At 41.3% G+C, this 13195-nt stretch overlaps 3 protein-coding genes and 1 long non-coding RNA gene across 5 annotated transcripts; 2 read left to right on the top strand and 2 right to left on the bottom strand.

The window, feature by feature from the left end:
• Positions 1-1224: 1224 nt before the first annotated feature.
• LOC147757337 (uncharacterized) lies at positions 1225-2833 on the top strand. The gene is made up of 2 exons (XR_015321800.1): positions 1225-1629; positions 1761-2833. It is a non-coding gene; the product is annotated as an uncharacterized LOC147757337 (long non-coding RNA).
• A 1040-nt stretch (positions 2834-3873) lies between these two features.
• On the bottom strand, positions 3874-7905 carry Ref1 (RNA and export factor binding protein 1). The gene is made up of 5 exons (XM_022794884.2): positions 7538-7905; positions 5376-5546; positions 5053-5200; positions 4681-4834; positions 3874-4414 (listed from the first exon to the last, which is right to left on the bottom strand). The coding sequence occupies exons 1-5, from the start codon at positions 7760-7762 to the stop codon at positions 4279-4281; spliced, it is 834 nt and encodes a 277-aa protein (XP_022650619.1). The 5' UTR covers positions 7763-7905; the 3' UTR covers positions 3874-4278.
• Positions 7906-8155: 250 nt separating this feature from the next.
• Positions 8156-13191, bottom strand: ClpP (Caseinolytic protease proteolytic subunit). The gene is made up of 6 exons (XM_022794885.2): positions 13033-13191; positions 11776-11946; positions 10920-11142; positions 10577-10744; positions 9922-10007; positions 8156-9780 (listed from the first exon to the last, which is right to left on the bottom strand). Exons 1-6 carry the CDS (start codon positions 13126-13128, stop codon positions 9766-9768), a joined length of 759 nt encoding a protein of 252 aa, XP_022650620.1. The 5' UTR covers positions 13129-13191; the 3' UTR covers positions 8156-9765.
• Positions 8186-9032, top strand: RpS20 (ribosomal protein S20). 2 transcript variants are annotated; one of them, XM_022794887.2, is made up of 2 exons: positions 8186-8327; positions 8641-9032. In XM_022794887.2, exons 1-2 carry the CDS (start codon positions 8266-8268, stop codon positions 8933-8935), a joined length of 357 nt encoding a protein of 118 aa, XP_022650622.1. In that variant the 5' UTR covers positions 8186-8265; the 3' UTR covers positions 8936-9032. The 2 variants fall into 2 exon arrangements, with proteins under 2 accessions (XP_022650622.1, XP_022650623.1); XM_022794888.2 differs by having other exon boundaries at positions 8314-8437.
• Positions 13192-13195: the final 4 nt, after the last annotated feature.

Raw genomic sequence — 13195 nt, 5'->3', positions numbered from 1 at the left:
AGTAACCATACATTACTGAAGTTAATTATGCTATTGCACTTTTCAAGCGCAAGTTAACCTTAAGCTACGGGGAATCGTTCTAGGGATCGTCACATAGAATCACAACAACAGTGGGCGTCTCCAACAAGTGCGTCTCTTGAGAAAGTAGGCTGTGCTCAGCATTTTCGGGATTATGCCACTGACTAAATACTGCCAGATTGTCCACTAAAGTATCCAGATACAATTAAGAGATCCTTCACGATTCGGCATATTATAATACGCGTATATCAACGTACACAACACAGATTTTACTAAGTCATACCATAAAACGTTGCCGATTAAAAAACCAATTTGTTTCGATTTCTATCGATAACAATCCTAAACATGTAATATCATGTATTGCCTAAGTCCTATTACTTTTCACCTTTCTGCTTGAATGTTGTTCATATCTAACTGGACATGAATAATAACATGTATTAAAATTTGGAAAAATAAAAACGATGTTTTTCATTTACAGAAGGTAAATCGTAAACTTTGTGATAAACAGCTTTGTGATCAAAATTAAGCCCTATAACGTTATATCGCCTGACTCGGTCTAAATGGAAATCTCAAAATAAATTTCTCAGCGGTGACAGCGTAGAAGCTCACGTGCATTACAAAGATTTTATCAATAAGGTAATATCGGAATTAGCGCCGGTTCGTCATTGTAAACCATGACCTATCATCAGTTATGGTTGTGTTGCATAAATAAGCTCATGCATGTTTTGTGACGAATTTTGCTTTTATTATGCTTTGCTTTTATCCCCAAAGCCAGGTAGTTGAAGTGCTTTGCATTTTGTAGACTTGTGGGTCTAACACCCGTATTGTATACACATGTTCTCCTCCCCTACTATTCTTTTTATATCTGCTAAGTGCCTATCTCCTTCGAGCATGCAACATCCATATATGTTCATGTTTTTTTATGCTTCCTACTATAAATAAATTTCGATTTTCGTTTCCTCACATAAAGGAGCTTCGTAAAGGAGCCCTATTCTATTTTTAATATGGTGCCAATCACGTGACAACAGAATGCTACCGATACGGATAAATGAATTCCGTCGGCTACTGCGACGAATTCTTTTATGAACGCTACGTTTTTTTTTATTCGATTGATACGGCGCGCGCTTTTAAAATGCAGATTTGGTTATGCCGACTGACAATAATGTTTGTCACAATTGTTAGATTTTAACAGAAGTGAGAGTCGTTTTTTTAATGTACTTTTTGTTGCTTCTTTATTGCTTGTTTACTTATATACACCATTTGCAGGTACTTTCTATACTCGACGAATTCGTTGTATTCGATCGCGCAGCAAATTTTGGGTCGAGTTTAGGCTTCAGCAATGGGTTTGCTAGGAAGAAGAAATACATTTTTTACATTCACTCTATTCAGCTCTTTGCTGAAGCCAGGAAACTATCGAAGCAGTACGAGATGTCTGTTTCGTGTACGGTGTGAACTTTATCTGACTGGTGTATTCGAAAGTTGTTTTTAGGGTTCAAAAAGAGTATTTTGGAACTAGAGAAACTAGGAACTAACCAGATCCTGATCAACCATCCGAGGTCCATGAGGACAGCTTGAAAGCATCTTTAAGAGAAGGCAGTTAATAAATGATTCGTAAGTTAGCCGAGAAAATGAACCGCAGTTATATAGCTCTCTTATATAACCTATAAAATTTACGGAAAACTAGAGGGTGTGGGTTCTTGTAGACTGAATAAAAGTTACAATAGTTTTTCATTGTGTTTCAGGTCTCGCCCGGCACTAGACAACACGCAGTCACAATGGTTAGTCCTACACAAGAATCGTTACGTGTGACGAGAAGTGCTATGTTTACGTGAATGTGACATGTTAACTTCAGGAGACACGTTTGAGACGAGAGTTAAGCCAGATGTCCATCCCAAAAAAATCATGAGTTGCATTTGGTCGGGCTGGAAACGTCCTGAGGAATGCTCGAGAAGGGCGATAACATAACAAATATTTGTATAAGATCCAGTTGCATCGATTTGAATAAGGCTATCTAACAGAAAAGACCTGATAAACTTAATCATCGCAATGATAGTCCAGACATGGTAGAGATCGTTAAAGCCGCTGTGCAAGAGCTTTAGTGGGAGATTATTTTGCGCCCATCTTAATTGATCCTATGTCGACAATTGATCGTATCTTCTGACCGCTACCGAAGTGCGTTTGTGCCATTTGGCAGTGAAGGAGATCACGCAAATGATGAAGAATACATAATAAATTACTTTAGCATTAGAATTTTGCCGAGAAGCTATATATACATACATCTATACCTCAGTTTCTGCATTTTCTGTCCAATTCATTCGCACTTATATCAATAGCAATTTTTCTAGTCGTGTATGTACTATCAAGGCTGGTGGTATTAAAAAGAATAAAAAATCCATGCAGACTTACGCTCGTTAAAGTCTGTTCACGCTGTGCTTCTTTTCCACAAACTGAGATTTTAGCCGCATAGACATAATGTCCTATTTCCGGCCAATTGTATTTGAAAATAAGAAACGCGTACTCTGTACTGCCAGGTTTAGTTTGTATTGTTGGGACAAACAGTTTACAGATCACGCGTCTATGAATCATTTTTTTTGGAACAAATATTAAATAAAAACTTTTTAGAGTATTTGTACTATTTGAAAGTAATGAGTAAGTTTATTAAAGGCATTCTTTTAGGTAGACTTAATACTGGAATGAATATAACTAAATATAAAAAATACTGTTTTTAGATTAATATTTGACAAATAATATGTACATTTTTCGCGGAATTTCTGATGAATTTATAATAAAAAAATTATTACCCTAAAACTCTCAATCTATAGATATGTGCTTGTTTTAGTTGTTAGAGTTCTTGCACCATAATAATTTTTTTTTTAAATTTAGACCTGTTTAAAACAGCAGAAAATGTTTTTTCAATTACCATGCCAAAATCCACCGAATATTAATGCTTGTTCAAATCGCACGTTGAAAACAACAAGCGGTTGGCGTCTACCAAAGAGCAGTGGCCTTTCTCGCCTCTGAACTGGTCTTATTTGTGGAACATTTAACGCATCTAAAACCTTAAGGCTAGGACGTTTAATAATGTTCGTTCCATTCCAGTATATCAACGTTGCTAATAACCTATCAGCCACAGCTAAGGCTTGGCATATTTGAGCACAACCTATGCCACTGCTCATATCATAACGGTCAGCAAATCAGTCTACAATACAAAGGCTATTCCGTTACAGCCATTCCGCTAACTAACGCTGACCTAACATCTTAGGTCAGCTTAAAGTGCTAGACTAGCGTTTTTATTGTATTTCCAAGGAGGCTGACCGCGAAAATGCTGACGTGTACTAGAAAACCGCGTGATGTGGAATATTCTCCAGCATAAAAAATTGCCTCGATCCCCATGTCGGAGGATGAAGCTTTGTATCTGTGTTGGTATTACTTCAAGAAGTCCATTCTTCTTCGCTGACATCCATTATAGTGGCCTGCTTCTGTTGCCCTGAATGTCTATGAAACCGCTACTTAGCATAGCCGCGAACACAGTCTGGTTTTGCTTTGGGCCACCGTGAGCTTTAATGATGTCTTCCGGTATTCATCATACCCTTACTCGTCACAAGTTAACAAGCCCTGCCCTTTGGGCCGTTAAGATAACCCACCTCATCCGCCGGTCGGAGCTCTCTAAGAAGGTAGCCTAATAGGGGCGTTAATGTATCCCACCTCATCGGCCGGTCGGAGCTCTCTGAGAAGTTAGCCTAATATAGGCCTACCTAATATATGCCTAGTTAACTACCTATTGAGCTAGGTACTCAAAGCACCAGAGGGTCGGCCTAGCATGAAAAAAACTGTTTAGTTGAATTTAAAACACTGTTGTATGTTTCTATATATGATGATAACTTAAGTGTTTATTTCACTTTTTTCCACGCTTTTCCACTTGTTTTTTTCCATCATTCTATTGGTATAACTGCGTCCTCTTTTCACGCATTAGAGTACGCTCGCGCAACACAGCAACTTCATGATACGCTGGTTGCTGCTGCTGCTCATGCATGGTTCTATGTATACATTGATAATTTATTTGTTTGCTTTTCATTATTAAATATACACAATTGTTTTGGGTTTTTGTTTGTTGTTGTCTTTGTACAAAGTTTTTCTTCCTGTTTTTACTTCTTTTTCAGCCTTCACCGTGTTATTTCTCATATTTTTTGCTCCTACACGTTGTCTTGTCGCTGGCTGGTGTGCTTTCCTGTCTGTGTTGATCAGTTAGATATCTATGTTTTAGGCGGTATCCATCTTCGAGACGTATGCGTCGAGCTCAGCATCAAGTTCCTCTTTTGTCGGAGTCTTCGCTGGCACCTTACGGCCACCACGAGTATTTCCGCGACCGCTCTGTTGCTTTCCGCCGCCCCCGGCGCTAAACAGTAAAACAAACGACAATAAAATTAATAACAATGTGTAGTGTTTCAAAAACTGCATTATCACTACAGTAATAGTGATCTAAGAACCGTTAATTCTAGTGTTTTAAAATGAGAGGTTCTCGAAAACGTCTCGTAGCAATAGCGTAATTCCTAATAAATAATAACAAAACTCATACAACTAACGACAACATCAGGTGCGTAATCGTAAAAGAAAGAACGGACAGAATAACGAGCCTGTTGGCAGTAATGCTAGCACACATACCGTCTGTTCGCGCCTTCGTTGCCTTGCCCCCGGAACGAGCTACCACCGCCTCGGGGCTTTTTGCCGATTCGTCCTGCCAGCACGCGCCCTCCGCCAACGGCGCCGCCACCAGCTGATGGCTTGTCACCGACAAGCTCGATCTTCATTGGACGACCTAATATGAAAGTGACCAGGATGGCTTGTTAGACTGTATGTATCTTATTATTGTTGTCTTCGTGTGTCATTATTGTTCTTTTCATCTAATTTCTCATCAATAACGATACTACAACCACGTGCGTTGAAGATACAGGAACGCGTTGAATATATAAGCAAGATCGTTGAAGCAAGCGAAGAAACCTGCATATTTTGGTAGGAACAGCTCGATCAACGTACCATCAAGAGGGACATCATTATATTGTTTCATGGCACGTAGTGCATCGCTGCGCCTTTCAAAAATGACATCTGCTGTGCCCAAGCTCCGGCCTGAGCGGTCGTAATGAACAGCCGCCTTCTTCAAGGGACCGAATTCCGTGAACAATTCCTACAACGACAAAAGATCCATTTAATACACGTATCTAATATATTGTTCATAAGAATATTTTTGACTTTGTTTGAAACAGTTAGCTGAAAAGTAGCTTTGTAACAGACGATCGGAAAGCATGGTTACCACCATCAGTGCATATCGTAATAGAGTTTCGAAGCGTATTGTTAGTTACCTTGATATCAGCGTCTGATACTCCATAGTCGAGATTGCTGATGGTCAGCTTGGACGACTGATCACGTGCACCAGGTCCTCCTCCAACACCGTTGTTGTTTGCGCCCGCTCCACGATACTGGAACTTGTCATGCTGCCAACGATCGCCCGATGTACCCTTTCCAACAGGACCCTAAGAAGTGAAGAATTCAATATGGAAGATAACCCTTATTGCGAGCTCACTCAAGCTCCAGCGAGTTCCGGACAAGCCCTGAACAAGCCCTGGACACCGTTGTGTGCACCATCGTAGCACTGAACCGAATCGACCGATAGACTGACCGAATTGAACTGAATTCACACTGTGGCACTCGCACATTCCTAGATGAACTTCGGCATTTACCGCTGCCGGTGCAGCTTCAGGTTAGGTCGAAGAAGGCAACTGGAAGGGGTGATATGCTGTTTCGTGTACCTTAGCGTCCGCCTGATAGAAGATCGAAGGCGGTCCTGCCTTACGGACCGTCAGGCCATTCACATGCGTAGGATGGTGGCGACTATTATTTGGCTAATAGATTTGCAATAGATTTGAGAGATTCCGGGAGATCATCCTCCGATCTCCCAGCTTTCCTAGCGCTGACGACTGATGACGCAGCGTTTCACACACATTACACTGATATATATACTCCACGGAAGCCGCTAGCTAAGATGCCGGTAACGACCCGGCGCATCCCTCTTCGGAGTAGAGAAAGGCCTGATACTGATCTAGACACTGCGTTATCACGAGAGGACAACATCATCATCATCATCATCATCATCCGGTACTTGAAGACGCACACACAAGACAAACGTAAACGCAAAAGACTTTCCTAACACCACCAACCTAAATAATCGACCACTCTGCCAATAATGCGGCGACAATCCGGCACAATAAGATCTATAATACTATGGACTTATTTTGGCCACGTTCGGCATTTAAGAGTATGGCAATCACATAGTCACTTTCAGACTTGTTTCCAGAACTGGGCCTCTAGGCGCCCCGCCATCTCTTGCCTCGCCAACCCCTGTCCAAACATGCTCCCCATAATGTCGCAGCACAACAGCAATCAGTTCTGCTTTTCCTGTCACGGTCGCCAACAAAAACGTTTGGGCTTCGTTGACCAGCAGCAGCCTCTAATGCCCGTTGTTGATCAGTCGAGAAAAAATCGATATATTTAGACATGAAAAGAGCGCTCATCGCATCATATCAATGCATTATTTTTATCTCTTATTGCTGTAGCAGTGCGGCATCGATTTTAGCATCGTTATCAACTGATCAAATCTATACGTCATTTTCGCTCACGAATTCAGCCTGTAAAACCACCCCTGCCTTCTCCGTCACGCCAGACTTTCAGACTTTCAGTTCATCCAGGAATTCTCGAGTGCGCGAGTTATTATAATCTGCCGATAGAATATTTATATGTACGTGTGCAGGCGCCGCAACTCCATACATAGGTTAGATAGATAGGCATGTGTAGCGTACTCAGTGATCCTCGTACACGTTGCACAATTTGTATTCCCATCTTATCATGACCATCATCATGATCATCATCATCATCATCATCATCATCATTCTGGCATCATATTATACAGCTCTTTCTCGCCCATCTCGAGAACGAATGGTATCTTTGTATCTGACGTACATCTGCGATAGAAATTGACACTGGAAGAGGGGATATACACCATCACATCAATATGATCATAATCATCATGATTTCACAACACACAACCAGCACTTAAGTTGTCCTGCAGTAATTTTTGCCGGTGATGGCGGCAGCGGCGCCGGATGTTGGGGAGGTTTGAGAGGAGAATCTAAGAAGAGTCTTCCATTTTCACTGGCCGCCGTAAACTTGCTGGGGCAGCTGTTGCTGTTGTGGTTCTAATAAGTGGCCTTTTAGAAAGAGCCATTCGCATTTCATTTCTGGTTTATATGTGTTGGCACAACCAATCTGCGATGACAGACTGTAGACGGTAGTCGACCGCAAATCAACGAACGCGCAGTCGACCTACCGGAATGCCTCTACCGGTCGCTAATCACACTCACGGTGGCTAGCCGGTTCGAACCGGTCGTTTGCCGCCGCCGGATGTTTGTGCATTCGCTGCTGGCGATCAGTTGTGTCCAAACACTGCTCAGCCTATACCAATACTCACTCGTGGAAACTTGCGGCCAGCGCCGCCGGAGAAGCCCGGTTTGCGGGGCGAGTTGCTGAAGCCGGATTTGCGGGGAGCAGGCCTACCACCGCTACCACGGGGCCCTCCCCTGCCGGCACCTCGTCCGCCGCGTCCACGGAAGCCACCCCGGCCACGGCCTGTCCTGAAGGCCGCCCGGTTCGCCTTGATAATGTCGTCCAGAGACATGTCCACTTTCTCAGCCATGGTGCTTGTTTATGATTTCCAAAAAACACGGTTAGACGAAGGAAATCAGAATTCAAAATGTTAACAGGCACATCCAGGCACACAGATACTTTGTCACCACAACTTGCTCCGGAGCTGGACGCCAACTGCTCGCAAACATGGCTTACGTCGTGATTTTAGAAGAAGCGCTGGTGTTGGTGGAGAGGGTCTTCGACATCGAGTATAGGTCTTTTGGGGCTGATTTTGTGAGAGCAACTATAACTTAGATTAGCATGATCTGAAAAAGGGATTGATTTTTTGGTAAGGCAAGTAAATTTAGCAATATTTACGAACAAATTATCCATAGCCACTTTTCAAAATATGGCGCCCAATCTAACCTCAGTGGTTTCGATGTTTGCTGACTTCCGGAAAGTCTTTTGCGCTAAAGCGAAACTTGTGTAGACACGTGTGTTCTGGCTCAGCGCTGTTCTTCGTGAATATCTCGGCCAGAAATTCTGAAAAGTGTAGATTTTCAGAGTGGGAGGATGTCCGCGTACAAAGAGCAAAAGGCTGAGGAACCGCTACCTCAGACAGTGCATAAGATTAGGTGCGAAGCCCTCCCCCTCCCCTCCACCAGAGTAAACCGCCTTTGACTGAAACCGTGTTCGGTTCTACTTAGTCATTTTTCGTGTCTGTGTATCCTGCTTTTATGTCTGTGTGGGTGTTCTATTTGAGGACACTCAAATGTTATCTATATTCAAGTTGCGAAAATGCCGCATTATTTATTTGGAAACGATCCACTCACACATTGTAGTTACATGAGTGTTAATTGATAACGAAAGGTTTGATTCAGGTGATTTGAAAGATAGCTGGCTCCTTAACCATGTTATGTTGTTTTGCGCGTCGAAAAACCATTTCAGGATCACATTGTCCGGCCGCAATGTGCGTGCTCTCGAGCGCATGTGCACCGATCTGCTGCGTTCTGCCCGGGACAAGGATCTCGTTGTACACGGTCCCGTTCGTATGCCCACAAAAACCCTTCGAATCACTACGCGTAAAACGCCTTGCGGAGAAGGTTCGAAGACGTGGGATCGTTTCCAGATGAGAATCTACAAGCGCGTCATCGACCTGCACTCGCCTGCCGATATTGTAAAGCAAATTACGAACATTGTACTCGAGTCTGGCGTTAAAGTCGAGGTGACCATCGCAGAATAGGCGGGTCCTATGTTTGCCGAACGTGGCAAGTTAATGTGCTGGCGGTGAATGTCACTGGCAGATTGTATAATTAATAAATCTGTCTACCGAGTTCAAACCATATTTTTATTTTAAGTATAACTACGCGGGAATAGACAATTTCTATGAGCATGGGTGCATTTTAAATTAAAAGCGGCAATGTCAAAATGCGTTTAACGAAATGCCTTGGACGACTAATCCCTTGACTGAAACAGTCAGAACGCGCCGGTTCAACACACAAACAAAAGAATTTGAAATATATAATTTCATGTGGGATTTCGTCTAGAAGAGTTTCTTTAGTTTTCTTCTAATTTAAATACTTTACAGAGCAGCCATCTTATATTTAGATAACATAAATGGTTGTAATTTAATTGGAACGTTCGTATAATGCTTCAACACAAAGCTAGTGTTCGTGGTCAATGCTCACAGTGTGGCTTAGACAAACGATACATCAATTTATCCAAGTAATACTTATTTTTGAATATCGTTGCATTCAGCGTAGTTTGCAATCCATTCTTTAATGCTTATTTAGTCTTTGGAGAATATATGTGCAGCATGCAATAGATATAAAGTTAATTGTATTTTTGCCATTTATTTTTGTGATTAACATAAGCTAGTTATGGGCATTAAAGTACTAAAAATCTTTTCTCCAACTAAGGTCAATTTAGGTTTATTTCATATATCAATTCAGTATTCAATCGGAAGTAAACAATTGCTTCACGATACATCGAGATAGTCCAGTGCTGACCGTTAGAATGAGAATGCAACAAACTTGACCGGGAACCATCGCTGATAAATCTTCCTTCCGTCGACTACCTAGACCATAACTGACGCGAAAAAGATTGCAAGTGAATACAGTGTATTTCAATTGAAAGTCATTTATCAGCTAAATCACCAAACAAGAATATGATTTGGAATCTATACAACATTTGTCGAACTAGTCTCTTAAAGTACTAGTTTTCGCGTACAGGTGGCTGTTCTAAGACCGTATCAATCAGACCGAACTCTTTGGCTTGTTCAGGATTCATGAACCGGTCGCGCTCCATAGCAGACTCTGTAATCGGAGTGACAACAGCAGCAACAGAAAAATGACTTAAAAAAATTAGTAACAGAGCACATATATCTTACGTGGATGTGTATGTAACACTGTTTTTAGCTATTGCGTGGAATGTCGTGGTAACTGATTTAGTAAAACTGGAGAGCTTCCATATGGACTTCATTCAATTAAGATTGCAGTTTCATGAGTAAGCTTCAAATGGCAACATTAAAACCATAATTACCATAATCACACTGTCTGTACTGTATCTGAGATGTGAGTGAAGTATACGCTGTTGTTGCTCTTGATAGGTAATTTGTTGCTGTACGTATTCTGCAGTATAAGCGTCACTTTAGCGCGTATACATTATAGTCTATTTCATAATAATTATGGGCCTTTGAACTCTGGTTATTTAAGCCAGGTGGATTACCTGTCCAAACCGGCCTTCCCGCGTGTCATTTATCATTTGTCAATATTTTAATATTGGAATTAATATAGAAACAACCTACATCAACCTCAACCTCAAACATAATCTCAAAATGAGATATTTACATAGCGCTTTGCAATACTAGTCTTTACTTACGTACCAATAGTTTCGAGGGCCTGATTTGTGTGTTTCGCATACAAAAGATTCACTGTGCGTTTAAGGTAGAGAATCTCTTCGGCATGAATTTGGATATCGGTCGCCTGACCACTCACCCCGCCTGACGGTTGGTGAACCATGATCCGCGAATTTGGCAGTGAGTGCCGCATTCCTATGCACATAACACACAGAGCGAAGAAAAGAGAAGTTACAACTACATGAGATTAATTAAGAACGACGTGCTTCACAATAGCAACTATTACATCAGGGCTTTTTACGGTAGCGACTTTAACGGTAAATTTGTTCTTCTGTAATGTTCGTTATAACAAAGCGATATATACAGATACCTGGCTCTCCGGCGGCCAGCAAAAGGGAAGCAGCTGAAGCTGCCTGTCCAACGCACCATGTTGCTATGGGCGGCAAAACATACTGCATTGTGTCATAGATACCCAGTCCAGCTGTGACACTGCCTCCAGGCGAATTGATGTACATATGGATCGGTTTTTTTGATGATTCCGATTGCAGAAATAAAAGTTGGGCTACAACTAATGAAGCGATATCGTCGTCGATCTAAAAGAAAAGAAGATTACCTGTGAAAAAAAGTGTGGCCTTATGTGAAGCTAAGGCAGAAGAAATATTCATTACTAAGAACGACCGGTAGAAGGTGTAATCGTTGTAGAAATATTACAATATATTTCTAGCTCTACGTCTGGTACTTCAACCTTTAAGCAGTGCTTTTGGGGGCTGGCACTAGATCGAAACGAAGCGTGTCAACGCGCGGCTTCGGGCATAGACTACGACGTTTTTGTAAATTTAGCAGGCAGGCACGGTACTACCGCCCCATCACGGGGACACAGGCAGTAATAGAAACCAGGAAACGTTTGGGAATCGATGTTTTATAAATGACAATGAAATTCAAAAGTAGCTGCGGGTTGGACTTTACATTTTTGGATTACGTTAAACTAGGAAAAAGGACACAAGCCTAAATTGATACATACGGGTATTGAACGTATAGTCAACATATTACTGTAGGGGTCATAGTGAAAGTATCGGACACTGACTGCTATACGATTACTTACAGTTAATTAAACATTTAAACTACAGCTGCCACCCTAATTGTACACTATCTATTTAATATTCGTCACCTTGTGTGGCACATACAAGATAGCAAGGTTCTAGAGAATGATTTTTTTTCATTTTTACCGATCCCATTAAGCAGATTATCCGTTCCTTCAACAGCCGCGAATAGATATCGTAAGCTCTCTCGCCGCGCCCGGTTTGTTCAATCACAATCGGTACCATAGGCATATTAAGGCGACAGCTGGTATGTAGCATGTTTTTCCGTACACCTACCGCTAAACGCAAGGTTTTCGCCTGGAATTACATTTGAATTATTTGAAAGGGTAATTAGCTCGGACTAAAGAGAATCTCGACGAAGGGAACTCGAGGCACTGGAATGCTTCGAATTGGAAAAGTACGTCGGACCTACGCAAAACACTAGCCTACAAATGGTTCATATTTAGTTACTTCTTATATAATAAACTATAAGCTGGTTCTTTCTATATATCTCCTTCGTTTTATAAAACATGTCATATGCTATATGCCGACGAGAAAAAAGGGGACGTAAACCAGCCACCTTTCTTTATCTAATGAACACGTTTATTTTGGACATGAATCCTATTCTGCAGCAGTGCTTCCACTCAGATTCTCCTTAACATTAAAAAAATGCTGGACTGGCATGATTTCATAGTTTCCCTTTTTAAAATCAAGGCGAAATTTCAGTTACAGCCTATGATTTGTGGTATCTCTTGTTAAGGTTACACGTCTTAATAAACATTGTTTCTCTTTAGAATACTAAAACCAATAAAGGCTGAGCCTTTCGAGTGAGACTGATCCTATTATAGGGGAGAAAGGTTTACTAATGTAGCTATGACAGATTACAATCACTATCGAAAGTTTTTCGAGTTTATTCATGAAAAAATATCTTCTGTGATATTTCTCATTTACATTTTATACACGCAGTTTGTAAAAGAAGGAAAATTGAACAAAATAAGCAGCCTTCTTGGGTTCACGATATTAGAGTGAATACAAAGGTCAACTCCAAATAGTTGTAGCGAGTGGCAAACTGATTATGCTTTTTAGATCCATCCAACTTTCGAAACGAATTTTTTGTAAGTTCGGTGCTGCGGAAATTAGCTTTCTAGACTAGCACGACAGAACAAAATGGGATAAAGCGGGCGCGCGATACAAAGGCTGAACACGAATTTATGTAATCGTACACAACGTTTTTTTCTGTTAAACATTTACCGGCTACTATTATTGGCTAGTTACTGATAATCAATGCAATTCACTACTATGAAGCCTTAAAATAAAATAAAAATAATATTAGGAAAGCAAGAATTTCATAAACAATTTTACATTCGACAACACCGGTTCACCTTATGCCATTTGATAACTTACCACTCGATTTAGTAGGACCATCTTGTAAAATTTGCTAAGTAACAGCGTAATTGTTAAAGAGCGCCAATTGATTGCGCTGACTAACTCCGTTGGCATGAATCACCCGGCCGCTTAGTTTGTCAGCGGCTGTTCTAACTTTCGACCCCCCCAAAACGATCACACC

The sequence above is a fragment of the Varroa destructor genome, unplaced genomic scaffold, assembly GCF_002443255.2.
Source record: "Varroa destructor unplaced genomic scaffold, Vdes_3.0 BEIS01000002.1, whole genome shotgun sequence".
NCBI classification, from domain to species: Eukaryota; Metazoa; Arthropoda; class Arachnida; order Mesostigmata; family Varroidae; genus Varroa; species Varroa destructor.
Note: the sequence above shows the minus strand (reverse complement) of the source record. Positions and strands in the feature narration are given on the sequence as shown.